Source organism: Nansenia antarctica (genome assembly GCF_963989245.1).
Source record: "Nansenia antarctica genome assembly, chromosome: 7".
In the NCBI taxonomy this organism is placed as follows: Eukaryota; Metazoa; Chordata; class Actinopteri; order Argentiniformes; family Microstomatidae; genus Nansenia; species Nansenia antarctica.
In genome coordinates, this window is record NC_137677.1 from 55,231,193 (window position 1) to 55,256,767 (window position 25,575).

The window sequence follows — 25,575 nt, forward strand, 5'->3', positions numbered from 1 at the left end:
GGTGGTTTTTAGACTGTGTATGGCCATGCTTGCTATAGCTTACACCACATTCATCCAAATAACATTCACTGTTGTGCTTGATCTATAATATACAGCATTAGATTGCAACACAAGAGTCTGACTAGTAGTTTCCTGAACCCCTGAGTTTCATTATGATTATTATTCCTCTAGACATTGTCTTCAAAGGTATATCTTTAAAGTGTTTTCTAGATGTGTGTTTTGAGAGTATGAGTCAATCAGTCCACACTGTTTTATGTGCTTCATTTGGTTTACCAGTGTACATAGAAGCTATTCTTGGTGAATGCCTGCAGTGAATGTGGCGTGTCTTTTGTAATATCAAACCAGTGATAATTTGTCACATCAAAAACAGCTTTTGGCCAAAGGTATCATAAGGATGCCACTATTATGTTATTAGAAAATAATTGTACACCTGTCATATGTTGAGTCAACAAACGTTGCAAAAAGTGTCTGTTGTCTCACTTACATGTGGCACAAAGGAATGGCATCCACTTGCTAGCTCAACCACATCTTGGTTATGTGCTGCTAAATGGACATTGACAGACATTAGACACTGTAAACACTAACACAGCCATGTGATCTTGCTGCACTGGGGAGGCTCCCCACAATCTCCCAGGTGTCCAGCTCAGGGTCATATTTCTCAATGCTCTGCAGATAAGTCCCCTTTGAATAGGAATATCCCCCGGTCACATAGATGCAGCCATTTATCACTACAGCACCGCACTCCATCCTCCTCTCCTTCATCATTGACATCTGTCTCCACTCATCTGTCTCTGGGTCATAGCAGTCTGTGATAGTCGTCTGTCCACCCACCAAGTACAGCTTGTCGTTCAAAGACACAGAACACAGGCCATATTCTGGAAGCATTAAGACAATAATTGTTCACGATTCAACATATTGTATACACATTAAAATAGATGTCTGTTTCCCTCTAAATATGTCATACCTGGATGAGGACTTATTGTCACAATGTTCCACTCATTAATGTCCGGCCTGTAGGTCTGAATTTTCTCATAGGTGCAGCTTCCTCTGTATCCATAGTGGCCCCCAGTCACATAGATCATGTCACCCAAGACACAAGCAGTGGCATTTCCTACACCTTTGAAAGAGTAAACCTTTATTATAAGGAGTAAACATCTGAACACTTACAAAAACAAAACAAAACATTTCACAATTACTATAAAAGATATTTGTGCATGTTATTCTGACATTGTAGAAATATTTACTAAGTGACAAATGTGTTATGCTTGGGGTCACATGTCTGTCTTCTCATTGTACAACACATCTGTAGTGATAGGATGAATATAACTGATGATTGACACAATATAGCATAAACCTGCATAGCATTAACCTGCATAGTACTTTAGTAATTGCTCTGTAATTGTGTGTGATGGCAATGAGCTATTTTTGTTATCATGCAAGTTGAATAGGGACTGTTATCAAGAAAGAAAAAAATGTATTACCATGCAATTGCGAAGCAGTTACTAAAGGACCATGTAACTCAATGTTAATCCAATGTTGTTGCTATAGCAATTACGTTAACGTTTCCATACCTTGTATCATGTTGGCAACAGGAGACCATTTGTTTTTTAAGGGGTCATACAATTCAGTTTCCCGTTCTGGAGCTCCCCCTCTATACCCCCCTATAGCATAGATACATCCATGTAGAGCTACAGAACAGTGGTAGTATCTGGCAGTGAGCATGGGACATCCCTCTGTCCATTCATCACAATCACCATTATAAATCCAAACTGTGTCCAGGGCTTCAATAGTGTCTGTCCTATAGCCTCCAGTCACATATATAGTTGCCCCCAATAAAGAAACACTGTAGCTTTCTCTTGTATAGTCAGGCATATCCTTTCTTTGAAGCCAGGTGTTGCTTATGGGGTCCCATATGTGGACTTCAGAGAGCGGATGCCAGTAATACCCTCCGATGACATACATATTTGAGGATGTTTTTTTGCTACTCACTGAAGTCTCGTTGCTGGACTTCAGAGCACGGATGATTAAAGATTTTACTTTTCCCTCATTGTCAAGTAAGCATTTTCTTTGTACATCCACAGCCGTCTTGAAATACATCTCATCCAGTTCAAGCTGGATGCAACGGAGTAAGTCCTGAACGTGATCAATGCGATTATCCAAGTCATGGGTGACCCATTTCACCACTGCATCCAGGAGCACACCATCCCTCCATACATTGAGGTTCTCAGCAGACATAACCGAGCTCATCTTGTCATAGTCCACCTCCAGGAACTCCTCCTGGTGCACAAGCTCCTCGAACCTGCTGAGCATGACCCTGCGTGCCTCCCGCTCGAGGACAGGGCAGATGTGCAACTCAGCAAAGGAGTGGATACCCAGGCAGTTGTCCACATCCAGGAAGCGTATGAGGAAGTCCTCACAGGCCTGCCTGACTGAGTTGAACTGGAGTAGGTCAGCAGCCTCCAACAGGCTCTGCACATTAGTCTGGGTGATGCTCACCCTGGAGGAGTATACATAGTTCACCAAAGCACTGAGAACATCATAATCAATCCCAGTCAACTTGATCAGGTTGTTTGACCGCTCCTTCATGTCTGCTGTGAACATTACTTTGAAATAAGAGCTTCGAGCTGACAAAGCTGCCTTGTGACAGTGAAAGACCTGTCCTGTGGCACACTGCAGGGTAATGTCTGTGAATAGACCCCCTATGTAGAATTCTCTCAGAGCATCCAATAGCTCACTTGGATGGGTGATGTCACAGAAATCATAAATGTAGCTTCCTTTTCCTTTGTCTGACATGGTGGCTGGAGAATGAAAAGATAAAACATGAGACTTGACTTTTTGGCCACATAAATTAGTAAAGGCCTTCAATAATAAATGACCTATAGCATTGAAGCAATTTCCTTTTTTGGTGTCACACAATTCCAATCATTCAGTGCAGGCTATGATAATTTTTCATAGCAAGGTGGATCTAAAGTAGACGCCCTCTAAAATCGGAATAATATAATGTAACGGCTTTGTATCCAAACTATTCCTCTTACCTTCACATACATCGATATAGCCTCTATTCATAATGTGCAATGTGATCCTTGCCAGTGTGAGTTCAGACTGCTGCTATGTTAATATCCAGGTAAACATTCAGCGCACTTCAGCTAGAATGTAGCTGGTGATACGAATGCTACAGTCAACTCTATTCCAACAAATAATGTGTTCATCGATCCAGCATTAAACATACATGAATCATTCCCTTTTTAAATCATAACTCTTACCGTTATGGCATGAATGACGCACGCGCGCTAGTGAAACAGTAAAAGGCGCTTGTTGCGGTGTTCCCGTTGAAACCCTGAGGAGACGCTCCGACGCTCCAACACAAGAACCTCAAATTAGCTCTCAGGACGTTTGCATATTTGCACGGCTGTCCTATTTTGGTATCTGTGTATAGTTGGAGAGGCGCCGGCTGTCACCCTGCTCCATAGTCCAGCCAGCCTCTCAGTCAAAGAAAGGATAGTACAATCAGCCAAGCAGAGATGACTTCAGCGAATCACCATCACCGTTATATTCCCGAGACACAATCTAATCTACGGTCACAATGGGTGAGCCACGGAGACAGTGTGCAGATCTGAACCAAACAACAGTATAGCTAGGCAGGCCGACTTTAATTTAATTAAGGGGTACCCCACCGACAGAGGAAAACAAAGTAAATTCCCATTCACTATTCAGTCTTTCTCTTTCGTTGCCATGGCAGTTTTAGCCTAATCCTAATAGGGATTAAAACCCTTGCATACTAAGCCTAACACGAGATTGTAGTGCCACGAACAAACCGACGCTGAACCTTACTACCCCACTGATTTTATGGTTTCATAATTCATAAGTAAACCAGATGGTGGCGTTGAGGCTTCAATGTTGGGAATAAAATATGGAACATATATTTTTGCTAAATATCATCAAGTCACAGCATGACTCAAACACAGACACAAAGGCTATGACATTCAAGGGGCATGAATCATCTCTATTGCCCCGAAGGGAATATTGAAACCAGAAATATGCCTAATACATGTAGTAACCATAGAAACCAAGGGTGCACAAATGCATAAAAAAACTGACTTGGCTACAGGAAGGTTGTGTTTGTTTACTCTCCTTCTGTGGTGTTCACATTGAGAAAATGTAAAAAAAAAACAAACAAAAAAACGATTGACCAGTGGAAATAACTGAACAAAAAGGAAAGAAGAAAATTACCATGAACTTGACAGATGAGTTTTATTAAAATTAGACACAATCAGCCAGCATTTCTACAATTACAAAAGGTGCATTTAGTAACACATAGGCTACAGTTACGGAATGTTAAATACAAAATGCTTCTACATTTTGTAACTGCTTAAGTATTTAACTGCTAAAAGCCAAGAGGAATCACTGAAATTACAAAAACAATAGTTTAGATTTAGAATTAGATTTTGGAATGCTCTACTGGTCCCTCTCCATTGTAATCTAATTTTGCCGTGCGACAAAATCGCACGCCGTGTGCATTGGGCTTTAACAGTGCTCTCTCACTGCCACTTACACAGTGATCTGTGCTGCTTCTTTAACCAAAGGCTTTAGGGCACCAAGGTCCCCCAGAAGAGAAGATAACCCCACACAATACCACTGATCCCCAGTCCGATCTACAGGGGCACTGAACGACTCCATGTCCACTCCTGCTTTGGCCAGCAATCCTGGGGAGGGAATGTGTGTGAGAGAGAGAGAGAGAGAGAGAGAGAGAGAGAGAGAGAGAGAGAGAGAGAGAGAGAGAGAGAGAGAGAGAGAGAGAGAGAGAGACATTCAAGGTAAAGGAAGACTCAACAGTCATGCTGGCCATCTGATAAATATTTACAAGCTTTGCCCGTATGTACATGCGAAGGGGGTAATGAGGGAAAAACATTATCTGTGATAACAATCAAGTTGAACTAAAAATAATCTCACAGTTAAATCATTCAAGTGTAGGTACAAGTACAAGAGGCAGCAAAGAAGTAACAGTTCAACAGAACAGGTGATATCGTGATATAGCAAAACCAAAAAAGGTTGTGCACAATCTGCAATGCTTTACAGTGTAGGATTGTACCCCTTGAATAACAGGGTAAAGCACACTCCTGCGATCTCTATTTGACAGAAGTCAATAGTTTTATATAAAGTGAAAAAGAGCTCTCTTACCAGTAACAGATACCAGGAGCTGAGGAGCAGCCGCAGCCTTGAAGAAGAGCAGGTTGCCAGTGAGAGAGACAGGCTGCCGGAACACACTGCTGTTGAGCTCCAGCAGGACGGGTGCTCCGCCCTGGATTGAACCAATGGCTTTGTAGCTGGAGCCATTGACAGAGATCTCCACCTCACAGGCGCCATAGCATAGCCCAGCATTTGCTTCACTGTGGTTTCTGGTTACCTGGAGTTTAAATACAAAGCCAGCCATCTCTGATAAGATTGTTGTCATTAATGTTATAAACAGGGTTAGTCAATTCCATCAATTCAGAAATTAATTTGAAACTCCAGTTCAATTGAGGTGTTGAAACACATACCTCGATAATCACATTTTTGCATTTACTGTAATATCATCGAAAATAATTTAGCTTTTTTAAATCATCTAATTGTAATTCAATTCACTTCCTGAATTGACAGAATTGAAATAGGATTGAAACCAAATCTTTAACCAAATGTCTATGGGACAATGTTATGTTCACCGTGATTCCAGACTCCTTGGCCAGGGTCAAGGCATTGACCAGGTTGGGGCAACTCATGGACCCATCACTGAGTAGTCCAACCATTACTGCTGAAGTCATATAACCAGAGGAACCCTTCAAGCAGTCTCCTGGATGGTGACAAAGGGTAAGTAATTTAATTGGCTGAAAAAATAATACTTCATGATCACTGAAACACAGGTTATGCAATGGTGACTAAGTGGGCAATGTGCCACATATTTTCATCCATAGAACCCTTCCTGACTAGACAAGTAAGTAATTGAAGGGCATTAGGAAAAAGGTATTGCCAGGCACTGCTTTTACCATGGGTTGTAATTTGGACTTGGCCGAAAGGTTGTTTGGAGGTATTGCATGACTGCAGCATGGCTCCTATGGCCTCCCCAAGTTTGATCCACTGATGAGACTCAGGGGCAAAAGTGCTTGCCAAAACCTGGGCATTAACCTGCATTCACACAAAATCAAATTGAAACAAACATGGTTACTACCAAAATACCTATTGCATTGTTTTTGCTCATGTTAGTTTTGTAATTTCACCGTTCTCCCTATGACTGGATCTAACCACATTCAAGTCAAAAACAGCACAATTTAATTGTCAAGAATGTATTAAATATGTAGAAACATTCTAACATATAACAAAATGTTATCTTTAGATTCCTATGTGAACAACCTTGGGGATGTTTTGATACAAAAATGTCAAACAAGTTGAATTCAGAAACTGTTCAAGGTCTGTGAACCCTAGTGAATACACGATCAAAGGAGGAGCCAATTACAATCACACATTACAATCAGTTGGCACACACCATTGGCTGGACTAAGACAGTTGTACAAGAGAAGAACTCACTGCTCCAACCAGGCCCTTGCCCAGCACCATGTCCACAATCTGCAGGGCAATGTCCTGCCCACAGCGGGCCTGTGCCTCCTTGGTGCTGGCTCCCAGATGAGGGCAGCTGATCACATTGGGATGGTTTACCAGGGAACGGTTCTTTGGGGGTTCCTGTGACAGAAAATAAAACAGTGTGAGGGCGATTACGTCCTTCAATATTCAAGGGTGCTTAAAAGGGGCAATTTATTTCAAAAACAACATTTCCATATACTGTACACCACCTACTTGCATTCTGTACACATTATAAGTGTGTTGCTTAAGTGCTCTGATAATGGCATTAATTTAAAAAAGAGGATATATATAGCCTCCAAGGGGATAAACTGTATGAAGTGATTCAAGTGGGTATGTTCTTGCCTCAACAAAGACATCGAGGCCTGCCCCTCCGCACTGCCCAGACTCCAAAGCTCTGAGGAGAGCGGCCTCATCGATGATACCCCCACGTGCACAGTTCACAACCTTCACACCTTTCTTACACTTTGCAAATGAGGCATCGTTCAGTAGTCCTGGGAAGAAGAAGAACAATTCACTATTGTGGGAAACCCATTTTGTATGTTGGTTATTAAAACTTACAGCACTCCAGTATTACCACCATCCTGCATCCCATTAGTACACTCACCAGTTGTAGAAGGCATTAGGGGAGTGTGGACAGTGATGTAATCACACTGGGGCCATAGCTGCTCCAGAGACATCTGCTCCACCCCCCAGGTGGCAGTCACCTCAGGTGGGGTGATTGGATCATAGCCAATGGTCTGTCAATGGCAAATTATTTTAATACTTAATCTAAAAGCTACTGTATCATGCATCTTATTTCAAACTCCCTCTTAGGATTAGAAACAGACCTTCATGCCAAACGATTGCATTCTGGAGGCAACTTCCTTTCCAATTCTTCCAAGTCCAACTATTCCAAGTATTTTGCCATACTGCTCCGCACCCATGAACTGCAAAATCATTAACAAAACTTTGACCCGGGACCTTTAAGAGCCTGAGACTCATCAAAACTGATTAGTGATGATTGGATGAACAATGGGGCAGACCAAGCGGCAGCAATTCCTTTGTGTGTCAAAATCATGCATGAATACATTAGGCAAACCAAAATAGTTTACGTACCTTTTTACGGTCCCAGTTCCCTGCTTTCATGGACATGGCTGCTTGTGGCACATGTCTATAAACAGAATGATTTTATGTAACTAACTTTTCACTCAAAATAAGTGAAAATACCACAGCTCATCCGTTATCAGACTTAGCTGAGGTGCTGGAGCTGAAGAGTATCAAATAGAGTGAAAAAAGCAGAATCCGCATGTAACTAACTTTTCACTAAAAGGGTGATGATGAGACTGAAAAATGTAAAAACAGAATGCCACATCAGCCATTCACAGCAAGGTCATGTGCTAAAATCTTACCTCGAGAGGCTCATCAACAGGGTACATGTCAACTCTGCGGCGCTGATGGTGTTGCCACTCGGTGTGCTAAAAGGGCAAATCTTCACATTAACTGGCTCATATTTAGGGGGAAGTAAAAAAAAGTAATTTGATGTAGACTACAGATTGGTGCTCTCATTTCAAACTGTTGGACAAAGCATGCTGGACTAGAGCTGGTTTCCAGAAGACATTTGCAAACTTACTTCATGACAATTATGCCCTTTTTGGTGGCAGCATCCACGTCCACATTGTCAACGCCAGTCCCAGCTCTTCCAATGATTTTGAGGTTACCAGCAGCATTGATGACATCAGCTGTGACCTTGGTTGCAGATCGAACCACCAGGCCATCATAGTTCTGGAGGTAAATTTAACAAAATATGATCAGTTCGATAGACACAGTAATAATCTGTGTACATAGGGGTAGTTTGGAGAGGTCAGAAAACATGTTATGGTTTCCATTAGTGTAGTAGTCAAACATTTTCAAGATATTCATCTGGGCATCATTTTGTGTCATACAAAACTTGAGGCCATTCAGGTCAAATATTACACCAGCCATCCTCATGTGCTCAATAGCATTATGGACGTAATTGCCTTCAGTTGCAAAAGTTGGAAGAATTATCTAGCTGACTAAGGGATCCTCCTAGTGCATGGACAGTGGATGCCGTATTGTGGATGAAACAGTAGGCAGCCAACTGATGGGGATCTCAGCCAACCACGTAATGCAGAGTTGCATCAGATTTGAGAAGGCGGTACTAGCGACCGAGTGGGGAGATTAAAGCACAATGCAAGACCATGCATGTTCTATCCATCAAACTGAAACCTTTACAACTTATTCTCAGAATGGAATCTATTTGTCGTAACACTCAATTCACGTTATAGTAGGCTATGATCACGCCAATGGCAATCACTATACATTCCCTCCGTAACAAAAATTACTCATACAAATGAGTGTCGTAGAAAAAACCCAAAAGTTGTTTTAGAGGGGTATCTGGAGCATTGGAAAACTGTCACTCATTTTCTCAATCCGACGGATGCACGCAGAAGTAATTGCAATAATAAGAAGATTATTAGTAACAATACCTTTATCTCAGCAATCAAATCATCTTTACTCATGTTTTGCTTCTCCGTAACTTCGATGCCATTTTCCAGTAGGATCTTCTTACAGCAAGGATCAACACTTTCACTGATTAAAATACGTTTGATGGAGATCGGGGCCATTTTGCTGTTCTCTCAACAGTTGGAGGATGAATAGATCACAGATGAATAGACTGTGATTACGGCCTTACGTAAACTGATGGACACACTGGAACTTCTCAACCCAGTTGGTTTTGAATGAAAATCGTGGGTAAGGACGGCCCCTTCCACAGTAAACCCGCCTCTTCTCATCTCCTGTTTTCTGATGTGAATGCAGGGGGGGGAAAAAGGAAGACGTGGAAACAGACTCAACTTGTCTAACCAGAAATACTTTTAAATCATCACTTGATGAACATTGTCTGTTGTCTCATGTTTTAAAAGAACCACTCAGGAAACTCTGAAACAGCATTATTTTATTTTGTTTCAGCATTGGTCACTGCTGAAACATTCAGTTTCCTTCAGAGTCAAGCAACCTTCAAAGATTGGCCTTTGGTCTTAATTCAACAGACACTGCTAAGCACCTGATTCAATTAGACCTACCCCATGACATGCCTTTTCCGTTCATTACTCGTAGAATAAAAGCTATAGTGTGAAAGAAAATAAAGTTGGCTATTATGCAATTAGTTGATCTGTAGGCTGTGTATTTCATATTAAAATCCATTTCAAGAGTTGAAATCCTAACTGACAAATTACACTGTAGCCTACACATGTAATGCAACAATTAGTCAAATGTAAACGAATGATTGACCCTATTGCCCTATTTTAGTAATAAAAAACATTTTGCGAAATCTGTGGTTTACTATCAAACTTCAGATGTCCAGTTCAGAGCCTAGCTGTGCGGTCTGAGTCGTTGGTTTGAGTACAAATAAACTGCTTTTATCACGAATAAATGGCGCCATCTGCTGGGAGACAACGGCGTGTTACGTTTTAATTACTGGTACACGGTTCCATGACGTTCTCATTTCTGATTGGCAAGGTGTTGCTAGGACACTAGGACACCATGCAACAAATGTGTCGATCCTAACTTTTCTGAAAACTTTCCATCACAGCCGACTTTATACAACGTTGCAAACTAGCTTGATGCCACACGAAAACTGCCATGCAACTTTCAGAGTTATCTGAATACATACTGTTCTTAACTGGATACGATTGAAACCAATATCAATTCAACAATGTCGGTTGTACAGTATGGTCGACGGAGGGGGTCCAGCAAAGAAGGTAAGTTAAAGATATTGGCATAGCATAGGCCTCTACCTTGCCATTGCGTTCAGACACAGGGTTGCGTAGTTAGCTACTCACTTATGCGTGCTTGATTTGACATACAAATGGAAGAGAAGAACTGTATCTTGTCCTAATTGTATTTTTTATTTTATTTATTATTATTATTTTTTAACTTTTTTGATAACCCAGGAAGGGTTGAGGAAAAAAGCGAAATGATGCAACCACCGGATCTCCGACAAGTCACTGTCTTGCCTAAAGGTGAATGGCTACGAATTCAAGGTAGTTTAAACCAGGTGAATAAACATAAGGAAAGTCTCAAGGAAGCATCCAAGCAACGAGAGACCATGCACCTGCGTTCCAAGGACGTGGTGACACTCTGGTCTAACACTTTAACTGTAAGTAATAGTCTATCTAACTTGTTTGTTTGTTTTCTCAAGGTGACTGATGTTATTTTATTTGAAGACTATTCATAGCCAATGCATCTTATACATTGCCATTCTGTTACAAAACAAGAATCCTGGTTTAAAATGTATTGTAATATGCCATTCATTCATTTCACAGGGGCAAAGACAAAAGAAACTTGAGGCAAAGAAGATTCGTGAGGAACTTGAAGAAGAGGAGAAAAAACGGATAGACATCGAGGAGGCCAAATATCAGGAACAAAAAAGAAAAGAGGCTATTGAAAAGGCCAAAACTCTGTTATACTACCAGACGGATCGTGTGAAAGGATTCCATGTTTGTATTCCTTATTGTGTTAAAAGCTGTCCTCTATATATTTCCTGCTTTTTAATCTCGACTTAGATGACGATATAGTTGTTATCCTTTACTCATTATAAAGTGCAGCTCCCAGTTGATGAAATAAGTGCAATATTGTTCCTTTTTCAGAGTGCACTCTTGCTGACCGAGGTACTGAAAGAGAGGGGGGCTCAGATTGAACTGAAACACAGAAGGCAGAATACCTCCAATGATGTGGACAAGGAAATCCTGGTTATGATGAAGCGCAGAGAGGACGAGGCCTTGCAGCTAGAGCAGAAGAATGCTTTGCAAAGGAAGCTTGACAGCCAGGCCATAGCAGAAGACTTGAAACAGCAGTAAGTCTCAGTAATAAATACAATGGCAGCATAGTTATCCAATTTATCAAGATATCACACATTTAACCCGCTTAAATCACAGGACTATCATATGACTAAAGTTAAGAATACTAATGAATTCAAAATAATTAATAAAGGGTCTCTTCTATTAGGGAAAAGGAACATGAGATGGCTCGAGAACGGGAGAAACTGGAAGACAAGAAAGATGGAGAGGAAATCCAGAAACGTAAAGAGCTATATCAGTGGGAGCAAGGCATGCTAGAACAAAAGAGGGCAGAGGAGAAAAGAAACATAATGCAAGCTCACATGGTAAAGTATTTGAATGGATATAATCACTGTTTATATTTCTCACTTACTGGAGCAATACTAGACAACCACTTACAGTTAAAGCGTGTGTATTAAAGAATCACACATTCGAATTTCAGGAGCATCTCTCAAACAGAGACATCATTAGAGCAATTGAGGGACAAAAGCAGGAGATAGAGGAGGAGCGCAGAAGGCTTTTTGCATCCGGCAAAGATAAAATGATAAAGTTACGGAAAAACAAAGAGGCAGAGATGTTCAGGTAAGTTCCAATCAAAGGCTCATGTAAAATGACACTAATGGCATTAATTTGAGAATCCATATGTAATGTTGACCCGAGTAGAGAGGAAAGAGTATAGGAAACCCATTTTTTACGCCACAATTATTAACTTGATATGACTTAATCTGGTTAGCCAAACACCCACATTACTTATCAAAAGTGCACAAAATGATCGTAATCATAGATATGACATGTCTCTTTCCCTCTTCAGTGAGGTCCAAATGCAAAAGGAACTTATCATGGAGAAACTGGCAGCTCAGCAGCAGGAGTATATTGACAACGAGGAAGAGCTCATTGCCAAGGCGATTGCTCAACGAGATGCCAAACTGGCACAGCAACAGAAAGAGAAAGACGAGAAGAAAGTGGCTATGCTGAACTCCATTGCCTCCCACAGAGAAGCCATGGTATACACATGACCAAGGGGGGGGGTGAATTTATGAATGTTCATTAGCCTTTATTATATTTATCATAATTGCACCAACTTTTCTATTTATTTCAGAGGCAAGAACAGGAGCTGAGGGAAAGGGATGACCAGCAGAAAGCCCTTGACATGCTGTACGCCAAGAAAGAGGCTGACAGAATATTTCTTGAAAAACAACAACTGAAGGCGCAAAAAGTCAAAGAGGATGGAACAACTTTACAAGGTGTCTATGTCCATCAAATGGTAAGCTTGGCTTTGATCAATTGTTTTACTGTACCCTTTCTTCATTCATTCATTCAACAAGCATTATCATTTGATGCAACAACAATATTTAATTTAACAATTTAAACATTTGCATTTAGGCTGGAAAACGTGCAAAGGACCAACACATAAAGAAAGCACAACGGGACTTCGAGGCCAAAAATGCAGAGCTTATTTCTGATGATGAGAAACAGTTTCAACAGTATGCGATGTATGTGATTGATGCAGCTGCAGAGGCTAAGAGAAATACTCACCCACTCCGCAAAGCCGCCAGGGAGGGTATCGGAGGGGGGCTGGGACCCATTTTTGGAGGAGTGAGACCAAGTTACTTGGTTCAGGATGACACTGGTGTCCAGATGCCCAATTACATATGTAGTAGAACTCAGGACATTAAAGAGCTGAATGAGACAACTGATATTCAGCAATCCAAGAAAAGACTTGGACTCACCTGGTAAAGATATGTTAAAAATATCAAACAGTGTCAGTGTTTTGATTTGAGATAATTACCTCTAGTGTTGACTTAAGAATAGTTGTAAAACAATAAACAAATTCATGATCATTTTGACATTTACAGTAACACCATTGTTATCATGGTCACAAATTAAAATATCACTTGGTAGGAAAAAAGTGTCACTTTTAATAGTGAGATGACTGTGGTGTATTTCAGCACTCAAATATCTTATTATTAAACAATGAAAAGTAGAACTAGTGATAGTAGTGCTTAACACTCCTTTGTTCATCTTCATATTGTATAGGCTATTGTAGTAACCAATTAAATGTAAAACTAGTGTAAGAATGACATACTTTTTTGTGACCTGTGAAACATTTCAAATGTGATTCCTATTTCCATGCTTAACATTTTTGTCTTAAATATGAAAAGTGGCCTAGGCTAGGGTGGTTCAATGATCTAGCACCAAGGCCTACAATGCACACATGAGCCCATGTGAACATGGGTTCAAATCCAGCCCATGCCCTGCTGAAATACCATGTCTTTCTTCACTATCTTTTTACCATTTTAGTCACTAAAATGAAAACTAATAGTATTTTACTGAAAAGAGACACCAGGCAACATTGAATTCAAGATGTTTATTTTACAAAGCAAGTGGTTTACATTTATAGTTCAAAGGAAAATCAAGCCCAGGAATTGAATACCCAGTGTGGACTAACATGGAAGAACTTTACAGAAATGTATTTATTTGGACATTACTCTGGAGAGGGATACAATTTTACAAACAATCAGAATCTACTTAATGCAAATCCCAACAAATGTTGCTGCCATTTCTAATTTGGGACTGAAGTGAAATTTCCAAGAATAATTAAATCAATAACAAAGTAATCAACTGGTGGTTTGTCTGTCTCTTACCCAGTGTCGGCTCTTTTCAGATCTATAAGTCCTGACACTTTCAAGGTCAGTGAGTTGCACTTACAATTTTAATTTCACAACAGGAATATCCCTATTTGAATAGGGAATTCAAATGTATAAATGTTTATACCAACTGTATGATTACAATGACTTTAAATAATTTCATGTATCCATGAAATTATACTCAGTCGCAGATTAAACCCAGGGATAACATAACACTCATCCCTTCCATTAGAATTATCACACTGGAATCACATATCCCTCCTCAGTGAGAGACACTTAGCCAAAAGGGAAAAATAAAACAAAATAAAACCTAACAAACACATTCGCCTTCAGGAACTGCTCCTACAGCAACCCACTTCCACTGACCAATAATGCACATGGCATATACATTACTTACACATCTGTAAATGAGTGACAGTACAAAAGAAAAAACTTGTTTTGTTTTGTTAAAAAAGAAAAGAAAAAAAAGAACATAAAAATGGCCCTCTTCAGTTGTCAAATCGTACGAAATCTTAATTTATAGTATAGTTGTTTTAACTCCATTTAGAAGCCAATTGGTATTGTCTGAGAGAAAAACGTGATACCTCTTTAGGCATCAGCATGTGAACTGTTTGAGGATGGAGTAAACAGACATTTGTTTTTACTAATCACTGTCATCAGAACTGGAGCTGGCGCTGTACTTGTGTTTTTTACCGTGGTCTTTGCTTGAGTTTTGATTCCGCTCGGGGCTTTTTTTCGTGGCATCTTTGGGCTTGTGAGTGGACTCCTTCTCTCGGCTATCCTCCCTTCTACTCTTGGAGCTGGGGCTTTTTCTGCCCTTGTCCTTCCCTTTGCCCTCCCCGTCACACTCAGAGCTGCTGCTGTGTCTGCTCTTGGACCTCCTCTTTCGGTGAGCATCTTCACTGTCTTTGTTCTTCCTCTGGTGGGATGAACTGTCTTTGCTACGGTCTCTGTTGTTGCTCTTACTTCTAGAATGCCTGCCTCTACGCGAGTCTCTGTTCTTATTCCTGTCCGGACTCCTTGTCCTGTCCCTACTCCCCCTGGATCTGCCTCTCCTTCTGTCCTCCCTCTCTCTATGACGCTGTCTGTCATGGCTCTTACTGCGCTCTCGACCCCTCTCTCTGTCTCGTCCTTGATCCCTGTCTCGTGATGAGGCACGTCTCCCCCTATCCCTACTCCTGCTCTTAGATCTATTCCTGTCCTTTGCAGAGCTCCTCTCCTTGCTTCGAGACTTTGTCCTGAGCTTCTCACCGTTTCTTCCTTTTGTCTCCTCCCTATGCTTATTTTCAGCCTCAGAATGCTTAGTTTCCTCTTTACTCTTATCACGTTCCTGACTTGTAGACTCTGTAGCCTTTACTTTTTCTTTATTAGGGTTTCGGTCTTTGCTTCTTGAGCGATCCTTTCTGCTATCACCTTTGTTGTGTTTATCCTCCTTTTCTTGGCTTTTGGACCTTTTGCTTTTCTCTCTGCTCTTGCTGCGACTCGGAGATTTGGCCTTTTTCTTCGACTTGTGTTTGTTGTGCTTATCTTCGTCTTTCGATGCATCCTTTTCTTTGCTTTTGGATCGATGGGAGCGACTTTTCTTGTCTTTCTCCCTGTGTTTGTTGGCGTTTTCAGAAACATTTTCATTCTTGTTCTCTGAGATCTTCCTCTCTCTTCCTCTGGGAGCTTTAGCACTTTCATTCTTACCGTCGTTCATGTCACCCCTAAGTCATAAACACAGAAAAGGTCAGCAAACGACTAACACAGTGAAATCTACATCTAAGCTCTCTCACACACACAACTGACTCCTAAACTGATCCATGACAGAGAAATGTGGCAATAATTGAGGAGCCAGATTATTGCATACATAGTAGCCTCCCAGTTCAATAGTCTATACGTGGTCTAGTGGATAGTGAGTTGGACTTGTGATCGGAAGGTTGTGAGTTCAAATCCCGCCTGAAGCCACACCACTACTAGTGTGCCCTTGGGTAAGGCACTTAGCCCTCAGTTACTCCAGGGGGAATGTCCCTGTAATTCGTAATTGTAAGTCGCTTTGGATAAAAGCGTCTGCTAAATGGCAAAATTAATTAATTAAATTAATTAATTTACCAGCTCTGAATATTCAGAAAATCTAAAATGGTTGGAGGTTGGAGGGCCTCTTACTTGTCACCCTTGATCCAACGCTCTCCACTGGGTGCTCTCATCCTCTGAGCACGCTGCATCTCCTGGCGCCAATGTGGAGGAGTCTCACTGCGCCTGAAGCGGTCCCTTGATCTTGACCTGGAGCGTGACGGAGTTCGGTACCGCTACAAGAGAGAGAGATTCAGTTAACTCACCCACACTAACACTTGTTTTACAAGTAGTGTTGAAACTATGCAAAACTCAATTGTTATATATTATCAATTATTCCAGTGTGCTTACTCTCGGGCCTCTGCCTTTGATCTTCCTGCCAGATCTCGTCATCTGAAGTCTCCTCTGGTATGCTGACAGAGAATTAAATGCGCTACAACAAAACAAGCAGAAAAGTTTATTAAACAGACGTTATTTGTGAAGGTATGGCATAAACTGTAGTGCGCATAATATAGGACCATTAAGACAAACTGTTAAATGTGACAGCAGCTGGTGAAACCCGAGAACATTGCAATGCAATGGATTCGGCGAGTAATCCCCATTACTCTACTCTACTAGGTAGTAGTGGGGATTACTCACCAAATCCATTGCATTGTAACGGTCCATCGGTTGGCGACTTGTTCCCGGTTTCACCAGCTGCCGTCACAAAGCTTAAAAGTTAAATAATTCTCTAGGCATTGTGCTGCAATTCTCCAGGCATTGATCTGCACATAATCCGTGTATTTTAAAAATGCACAATGTGTTCATGTACTCACCCCTCCCTAGGCTTCTCTCTCTTTTTCTCCCTCTCCTTTCCAGCCTCTTCCTTCTGTTGCGGCCCCTGCTGAGGACTTCTCCTCATAAGGAACCTGTTCTCTGGAATAGCAGGGATTTCCTCTGGTCTTACCGTAGACATAGCCAGATCGTCCTCTTTTGCATCAGCACTGTCGGCCTCAGGCCTACAGTCATAACAAACTACAGTTAAAATCAGCGTCACTGCCTCTGTGACAGAATATGTGCAAATTGTGATTTCATTACAAACCCTTTCTTGTCTTTCTTTTTATCTTTCTTCTCCTTCTTGGACTCCTTCTTCTGCCTTTTTTTCCGTTTCTTGGATTCTTTATCAGAGTCCTCAGAATCAGAAGAGGAGTCAGAGGAACTGTCAGATTCACTCGAGCTATCGCTGTCACTGGAGGCCGGCTTGAGTTTTTTCTTCTGGTCTTTTTTTGCTGTGAATAATACATTAGAAATTAGCGTGTTAAATTAATTAAGTCTCATATACCTCTTACCTGAAGCAATTAATAATCTGAAATGAAAGAAAGTAATTTCTATGTAATGTCTACATTCCAAACTACAGACAAAAACCTACCTTTCGACTTTTGAATGAGTTCTCCACAGTTCAAAACTTTCACTTCAGAGTATGGTTTACTGCTGGGGTCTGCCTTTTGACTCTCCATTGTCTGAACGACTTCTTGGCCGGATATCACTTGACCAAAAACAACATGGACACTAGAACAAAACCAGAGGTTAATGAGCCATGACAAATCGAAGAGAACTTGAAAACTAACTTGGCAACTTGTGTCTAAAACTGGTAGTGACACAATTATTTTTGTACTTCAGACAAATTCTACGATTGCAAGTGAAAATACTTTTGAATAAAGATACAATTTGTCAAACAAAGTTGCTGTTCTTGTCCTAATATTACACTTACCCATCCAGATGTGGCGTTGGCTTTGTTGTTCTGAAGACCATGGAAAACATTGGAAGAGAATATGACTAATTATTTTTGTACATGTTCTAACTCTCAAAATATATAAATCCAATGATGCATCAACACATTATGCGCTGAGAAAAACAAAATCATTGACACTTACATAAAAAACTGTGATCCATTGGTATCTTTACCCCTATTTGCCATTGACAGGAGGTACGCCTTGTTATGTTTGACAGAGAAGCTTTCATCTGGGGTAGACATGCAGACAGAATGTTTGTTACTCTGTGAGACTGGTATTGATTAGGATATTTAACACAATTGTCAGCCTACATACCTTCAAAGAATCCTCCGTATATTGACTCGCCTCCTCTTCCATTGCCTAATTTACCAAAAGCATTATTGCATTAGATCAGACAATGCAAGTTTTAGTGCAATTTTGACTGTCTGTGAAATCCAACACTTGTTTATACCTTCACTGAAGTCTCCTCCTTGAATCATGAAGTCCTTCACAATTCGGTGGAAAAGGCATCCTTTGTAATACAGAGGTTTTGATGTGCCTTTTCCAATCCCTTTCTCACCTACAAAAGAAGCAATGTTGTTAATCAAAGTAGAATTACTGAGTGCACATTGGCAACATTTATAATAACAAGGTATCGTTTCAATGAATCATACTTAGTAGGTAATGCACTAACTGCACACTTGTGTGAGTTACCTGTGCAGAGGCATCGGAAGTTCTCACATGTCTTGGGGCAGACATCAGAAAACAGTTCCACCACAACTCTCCCAACTGCAAAAGAATATGGGCCTTAGTATCTGTATCATTATAGGCAAGATATAATATAAATTATACATTACAATTATGAAATGAAAAGCTGTGCCCTCTCACCTAGCACGTTACTGATGCCAATATCAAAGAAGCAGCGTGGACGTTGAACCTTAATTCCCATGGTAAACCTCCACGTAGCTGAAACACGACAACATGTTTAACAACATTATAACACCCACCAATACAATATGTTATAAGTAATAAAAAAAACATGTTATGAAATAAATTAGCTAGATTAATAACGTGGAATATCGGGCTAGTATTGCGATGTAGCTAGCCAGTACGCTATATTTACAAACAAACATGTCGCTAACTACTCCAACCTATCAAGCTCTAACGTGTAAAGCATGTTAAGCTATATTTCTAATTCCGGTTTATTTTTTACAGCGTTCAACGCGTTGTAAAGCCACCCTGGTACCTAATAATAGCTAGCTACCTAGCTACTTTACTTTCCGGATTGTGGCCTGCAGATTGCAGGCTAGTAGCTAGCTAGCCAGCTAACGCGACTCATTCAGCTGTGTTCCTCTCGACCCGCAAACTGAATTCAACACACATTACAATAGATGTTACATTTAACACTTAAAGCTACCTACATTCACTTTACCTCCGTTGGAGCACTGAGGCCAATCTCTCACGGTAGATCTTCAAAACAAGGTGAAGCTTGTGAGTGTTCATTCAGAGCTTCAACCCCCACAGTGTTTTCAGAAGATGGCGCGATGCCGATGGGAACCGTCAATGCATTACCGGGGAGACGCGGAACCAGAAACGCGCAGAAGCCTGGCGAGGGTTTTCACATGTGCAGACACTCCAACTCTCTCTGAACTGAAATATACAGTTACACACATTTCTCACATTGCAAATCGTGAGGTTAGAATGATAAGGTTCTATCTCCATTTTTGTCAAAATTGAGTATTTTATTATTATTTTTTTAAAATTTATTTTACATAATCTGATCCATTAGGTGTGTATTAATGCCTGTGTGGTGTTATTTTTAAAAAAATGTTTTCATTTTTGAGTTAGTAATTCATAAAATACAAAGGTTCCATCTCACAAAACATAATAATGGAATGTAAAAACGTTGACGCTCAATATCTCTGAACTACCCTAAACGGAGATAGAACCTTATAATTCTAAGCTCACGAAATGTGAAACAAATTCATAAGAGTAAATCATTGTCATCACACACGCTGTACAATTGGACAGGGGGGGGGGGGGTGGATTGTTGTACTAGGTCTAGGACAAAATTACACACTTGTGCGGGGCTTGATCATGGATTACGGTAGAGGTGCACCCTTATCTGAAGAGGTACGGTAGCTCTGATGCAAGGGAGTGTATTTAATTTATGTGACAAAAACGAAGAAAATGAACATATTAAAATGTATATGTGTCATTAACGCATGCCTGAATTAATTAATTCAGAATGAATTGTAGAGGACTCACATATTTCAGTTCATTCAACTTTCTTTGCTTGCTTAGTATTGACAGGTAAACTTGCGCAAGAATAAAAAAAAATCCGCAAAATGTTGACAGTTCCTACAAGCTGTCATGTAGCTAGGGAAGACGTACTGATAGGTGCTTAAACCTGAACACATGTGCTCATTCACCCTTATTTCTTATGAGATAAAACTGTGGATGAAACAGAGTACGCCGGTCAACGCGAGAAATGTGTTGGATTAGTCTGTCTTTGCCTTTGGCAGTGTCAATTGTCCCCCACGTGAGTAGCTAGCTAGGTCGGACATGCTGCTCGGCTTGAAAGTCATGTCTACCCAACATCTTCTGTTGCTTCCTGCAATTCCATAATAGAGAATTGTTAGAGTTAGTGTATTGATTGCATGCAGAAGTGCAGAGGCTACATATTGTTTTGTAATATTCATAAGGAATGCATCACTGAACCGTCTACTCATTCATTACACTTGCAGCTAATGACTGGGCAATTATTCTATTTAATTTGTGAAACCAGTTAATTTTAATTAATTAATTTTGCCATTTAGCAGACGCTTTTATCCAAAGCAACTTACAATTACGAATTACAGGGACATTCCCCCTGGAGTAATTGAGGGCTTACCCAAGGGCACACTAGTAGTGGTGTGGCTTCAGGCGGGATTTGAACTCACAACCTTCCGATCACAAGTCCAACTCACTCACTATCCACTAGACCACCACTACCCCAGTTAGTAAGGTAACGTTTAAATGTTGCACATTTTACACAACAGTTTTTTAATTATACATTTTGTGTGAGTAGAGAACAGTCTGAATTAATGATGATCTATGCAACATTTTCACAATCTCTTGTTTCAGATGTTTCAAGGGTACCTTGCTGAAAGAGCACCTATCTAGAAAGCTGTTTCCCTGTGGATTCTAAACTCGACCTTGATCTTTCAGCAGTCCCACTGTGAATATGTGGACTTCATCTTTCAGCGGTCGCACTCTGAAAATGTGGACCTCAATTCACATATAAACTAGGCCAGACCTTCCATGGCAATGTTTCGACTTCGGGCTTTTAGCTACTGCCTGCGTAGGTCTCTGCATGGAGGGGGCAACCGGGACCAGGTTCTGGAGCAGATCCACATCTGCTCTAGTGAGGACCAAGTGTTTGAGGTGGTGGGCAAGCACAAGGCTAAGCTGACGGTGAGCCACGTGGGCTTTGCCATAGACACACTCTGGCAGTGCCAAAAGGAGAAGCCACAGATGCTGAGGACAGTCGAGTTCATCAAGAGCCATCCACAGTTCCTCACTCTCAGAGTCCTGGCTGAAAATAAGATTGCACTCATGGATGATTTGATGTTGGTGGACATGCTCTACAATGTTCTCAGGTACAAAGAAACCATTTGTGTGGATTAGGGATTACATAGCCTACTTTTGGAATGTTCATTTATGTGTGTTCATAATATCCACCTTGTATGTTATACTTTAAGGCTCAATGTGGAACCACATGACTCTCTTGTTCAGCACTTGATCTCAGAGGCTTGGCGCAGATTAGACAGGTAAATCATTTCATCTTTCAGTACTAAATAGTAGGCATAACACATACTGCTGTATAATCTAATTACGTACATTGGGGTGTTACATTGGAACTGGTGCATAGATGTGGATTCTCTGTTCTGCAGATTTCCAATGCAGTCACTCTCCAAGTTTGCTATCTGCCTGAGTGATCAGTACCTGCACCACAGCCCTTTGATGGGTCAGATCGCTGACATATTGAGTCAGAAACTCTCCTCTATTGATGATGCCCGGTATGCAAAAACAATGAGTAAACTTCAAAGCCCATAACTCTTTAAAGCTTACCTCTAACCCTTGGTAGTACTTGTTCCGTTTTCTAACGCCTGGACTTGTGTGTGTGTTCTGTAGGATCCTGACTACGCTGATGATCAGTGTGTCACCTTTTGTTTCTGGCCATCTGCGGGATGCACTGATTGACAGGGCCAATGATCTCCTGGACTCCATGGACCCCTCCCATTACAACAACCCCAGGAGGATGGTGCAGTTCCTGCGTAACATCAAGTACAGCTACCGGCCCCTGCTGGACAAGTGTAACCAAAATCTCTTGCTTAATGTCCCCCACATGGATGCAGAGAACATTAGCATGATTTTGGGGCTGTACCAGTCACTGCAGTTCAGCAACTGTGACTTCCGTCTTGCTGCTAAACAGAGGCTAATGGAACTTGTAGACTCAAGCACTGACCCAGTCTCCTTCACCAAGCTTTTTGTTGCACTTGGTCCTATGGCAGGGCAGGAGACCAGAGAAAGGTACATTAATTAGAAAAGCTGACATCCTAACCTCATTCTGGTGCATTTGCATTATATTTCCAACACATTGGATTGTGACACACTTGTCTTTCAGGCTGAAGAGCACAGCACTGCTACTGGCAGATGAATTCAATGCCCAACAGGCCCTGGCAGTTGCTGAGGCACTGGAGGAGATTCAGTGTAGAAACCTTAATTTGATCCACAAGTAAGTTCCTTTCTCTGTAACACAGCAATGTGTTAGGGATGTATACAGGTGGCCATATAGCTTAGTCTGGTTATCTGTTTACAGGATTGCATCAATAGTCCACAAGAATCTGCATGTCTACAAGCCAATGGACGTGGCAAGAGTTACTCAAGCCCTAATTCTGCTGCACTACCAAAGCCCAGAGCTCTTCACTAAACTAAGGAACATTCTAGTTCAGTGAGTGGGCTTTCTCATTTCTCTAATGTCATTACAAAATTGCCTCTCACAGCATTTAAGTAAACTAATACACATTTCTCACAGCTTCTTGCAGAATAGTGTCTACCCATACGAGGTGACCATGCTGACTCGAATTCTGTCCATGCTGCCTTATCCTCGACTCGACGAAGGGGTCTTTTCACGTGTTGAAGCAGTGCTGCCCCAGTGTAATCTGAATGACCTCAACACCTTTGCAGTGGCCTTTGCTAAGTGGGTGCGCAATGACCCCTCCTACAGACACAACACGCCCAGCAAGTATGTGCACTTGCTGCAGACACTGAACCGCTGTGGACATGAGCGGTTGCAGAAGGCTGACCGTCTGGACCTGGTGCTGGAGGAGCTGAAGTACATGTCAGGGGAGTGGTTTGAGGAGATTCTGCTGGAGGAGACCATGGTGACACTCCAGAGGATGGTGGACCAAATCACCTGGAAAAATGTGCCTGAGATGGCCCTGTACCTGACCAAGACAAATCACCTCTGCACCCCTTTAATGGACCGAATCACTAGCGTGGCCATTGAGGACATTAACAAGGTACTTGTACAACACATTGCAAACGTTTTATTTCACAACAGGGACTGAAACAATTGGGTCTGTCTAAACATTGAGTCTGACATTGATCTAATTTTCCTAATACATTTTTTTTCTGTCTCGAAGATTCACCACTCAGCAACTTACGCCACCTTGCTGCCATTTTCTGTGTTGAATTATGATTCACCAAGGGTAGATGAGCTGTTTGACATATGCATTCAGCGCTTCATGCCATATATCAGTAAGTGACAATGTATGCCGTTGTATTTTGCATTAACAACTCATCAAAATGGCCTGGACTAAAATGTTGACATTATTGTTCTTCTAGGTTTGTTTGACCCCCATCTGCTAGTTCTTCTTGCCTATAGCCTGGCAGTAGCAGACTGCTTCCCCGAGGACCTGGTTCAAAAAATCTTCAATGTGGATTTCCTCGGAAAGCTCGATGCCCAGTTAGAAAGTATGTTTCTATCTCCACAATTTAAACTAGCACATTTTATTGTTCAACTCAAAAGAAATGCAAAATCATATACTGTAGTATAAAAAGGCCAATACTATCAGATAAGACTGATGCCATAGGTGCTAACCCCACTTTTAACTGGCAGCCCTACCGGACGCCCTCAATATGCGGGTGCGCCTGCGCCTCATGGAGCTGAATCGGGCTGTGTGTCTGGAGTGCCCAGAGTTCCAGGTGCCCTGGTTCCATGAACGCTACTGCCAACAGCTGCAAAAGAAAGGTAGGGCCACTTCCTTAAGTAGACCAAAATACTTTCTGGATGTGTACAGAATTGAATGATTATGGCTTCATGTGTATGCCAGAGTCACTACTACACATTTTGAGATTTGAGTTTCTTGTTTACTTTTCAGGTAATGGTTCCAGTCCTGTCCAACAGCAAATCCACAGAATGCTTGGGGAGGTTCTTGGAGGGATTAATTGTGCCAGAGTGGCGGTGCTCACCCCTTATTTCTACACAGTAGGTGGGTAACACTGAATTCAAACTGTCTATTAGTCGTGGAGTGGTGTAATGAATTATGCTCTGAACATTTTCATATCAAGTGCTCCTTGTTTTCATCACTTTAATAGTTGCCTAGCCCCCAGACGAAGGCATACACGGTATCCATTAAGTAATCCTGAATGTGTAATCTAGCACTGTCTGTTTGTAAATTAAAGGGATAGTTCACTATTTTACAATTTATAGTGAGATGTTTCCTTATCTTGGAAGTAGCCAATGGGCCAGGAGAAACTGTAATGTATGGTTCACCAAGAATTCTATGACTTTTTCTCTGAAAGTTACTTTCAGGTGATTTGGCCACACATTGAAGGTAAGGTAAAAACTACCCCTCCAATGTCTCCACAGACTTTGAATGTGTTTTGGACAGACACCACAAACCAGTGGCTTACAGTGAGCAGAGCCAGCTGCAGATCTCTGATGGTGGGAAGGTGTGGTGGGGGTCGGACTCACGACTGAAGGAGAGGAGTGAACTCCCACCAGAAGCACAACGGTAGAAACATTAACATTTGACGATGGTAGAATAGTAGATTGGAAATACTTTAAATCAGTTTAAATACCTTTTTTTTAAATTATTATTATCTTGGGTAAACACTTTTCTTTTTCACTATTTTTCTCAGTGTTGCTGTGGACTTCTTGGATTCCAAAACCTTTTGCAAAAACTCTCGTCACATGAAAGGTGAAGCCATGATGAGAAAGAGACACCTTGAGATTCTGGGATATCATGTTGTCCAGGTATGTGTGAACATTATCCTCTGTCCTCAAAATGTATACAATTGTCTCTATACAACATTAATGGTAATGTTATCTGAACAGATCCCTCATTTTGAATGGAATTCTATGGAGCTCTCCACACAAGATGCTTGGAAGGACTACCTAAGGAAGAAGATATTTACAGAGCTATCCTGAAGCACCTAGACATTTAAATTATGAAGAGTAATGTTGATTTACCACTGGACTGTGAGAGGATGTCTGGCTTTGGCAAATCATATCTCCAGGCTGTTTCATTGACCATAGATATCATGTCCGATGTCATGTGCTCCTTATTGCCTCCTCCTAAGCCTAGAGTGGATATGGAGCTACCTCACACTGCCTGCCAAGAAATG

The 25,575-nt window shown here is 41.2% G+C and overlaps 5 protein-coding genes across 5 annotated transcripts; 2 read left to right on the top strand and 3 right to left on the bottom strand.

Moving 5' to 3' along the window:
• Nucleotides 1-564: 564 nt before the first annotated feature.
• Nucleotides 565-2,793, bottom strand: klhl23 (kelch-like family member 23; the record flags this gene model as incomplete). Its single annotated transcript, XM_080536485.1, has 3 exons — nt 565-875; nt 965-1,117; nt 1,572-2,793. The coding sequence occupies 3 exons, from the start codon at nt 2,791-2,793 to the stop codon at nt 565-567; spliced, it is 1,686 nt and encodes a 561-aa protein (XP_080392611.1).
• Nucleotides 2,794-4,548: 1,755 nt separating this feature from the next.
• On the bottom strand, nt 4,549-9,236 carry phgdh (phosphoglycerate dehydrogenase; the record flags this gene model as incomplete). The annotated part of the gene is made up of 12 exons (XM_080536480.1): nt 4,549-4,703; nt 5,179-5,404; nt 5,700-5,827; nt 6,021-6,159; nt 6,559-6,711; nt 6,955-7,103; nt 7,217-7,349; nt 7,440-7,538; nt 7,708-7,762; nt 8,001-8,066; nt 8,222-8,373; nt 9,099-9,236. 12 exons carry the CDS (start codon nt 9,234-9,236, stop codon nt 4,549-4,551), a joined length of 1,593 nt encoding a protein of 530 aa, XP_080392606.1.
• Nucleotides 9,237-10,576: 1,340 nt separating this feature from the next.
• Nucleotides 10,577-13,184, top strand: cfap210 (cilia and flagella associated protein 210; the record flags this gene model as incomplete). The annotated part of the gene is made up of 8 exons (XM_080536106.1): nt 10,577-10,768; nt 10,935-11,108; nt 11,259-11,464; nt 11,617-11,773; nt 11,890-12,029; nt 12,259-12,451; nt 12,547-12,711; nt 12,831-13,184. Exons 1-8 carry the CDS (start codon nt 10,586-10,588, stop codon nt 13,182-13,184), a joined length of 1,572 nt encoding a protein of 523 aa, XP_080392232.1. The 5' UTR covers nt 10,577-10,585.
• A 628-nt stretch (nt 13,185-13,812) lies between these two features.
• Nucleotides 13,813-18,860, bottom strand: ppig (peptidylprolyl isomerase G (cyclophilin G)). The gene is made up of 12 exons (XM_080536142.1): nt 18,787-18,860; nt 18,613-18,687; nt 18,371-18,478; nt 18,235-18,279; nt 18,061-18,148; nt 17,898-17,927; nt 17,556-17,695; nt 17,229-17,415; nt 16,963-17,145; nt 16,499-16,580; nt 16,241-16,383; nt 13,813-15,801 (listed from the first exon to the last, which is right to left on the bottom strand). Exons 1-12 carry the CDS (start codon nt 18,845-18,847, stop codon nt 14,739-14,741), a joined length of 2,205 nt encoding a protein of 734 aa, XP_080392268.1. The 5' UTR covers nt 18,848-18,860; the 3' UTR covers nt 13,813-14,738.
• A 1,533-nt stretch (nt 18,861-20,393) lies between these two features.
• On the top strand, nt 20,394-25,543 carry fastkd1 (FAST kinase domains 1). Its single transcript, XM_080535560.1, has 15 exons — nt 20,394-20,440; nt 21,109-21,539; nt 21,642-21,710; nt 21,834-21,959; nt 22,075-22,473; nt 22,568-22,678; nt 22,763-22,894; nt 22,979-23,465; nt 23,589-23,703; nt 23,791-23,919; nt 24,065-24,196; nt 24,327-24,437; nt 24,818-24,962; nt 25,090-25,204; nt 25,286-25,543. Exons 2-15 carry the CDS (start codon nt 21,202-21,204, stop codon nt 25,376-25,378), a joined length of 2,502 nt encoding a protein of 833 aa, XP_080391686.1. The 5' UTR covers nt 20,394-20,440; nt 21,109-21,201; the 3' UTR covers nt 25,379-25,543.
• The last annotated feature ends 32 nt before the right edge of the window (nt 25,544-25,575 follow it).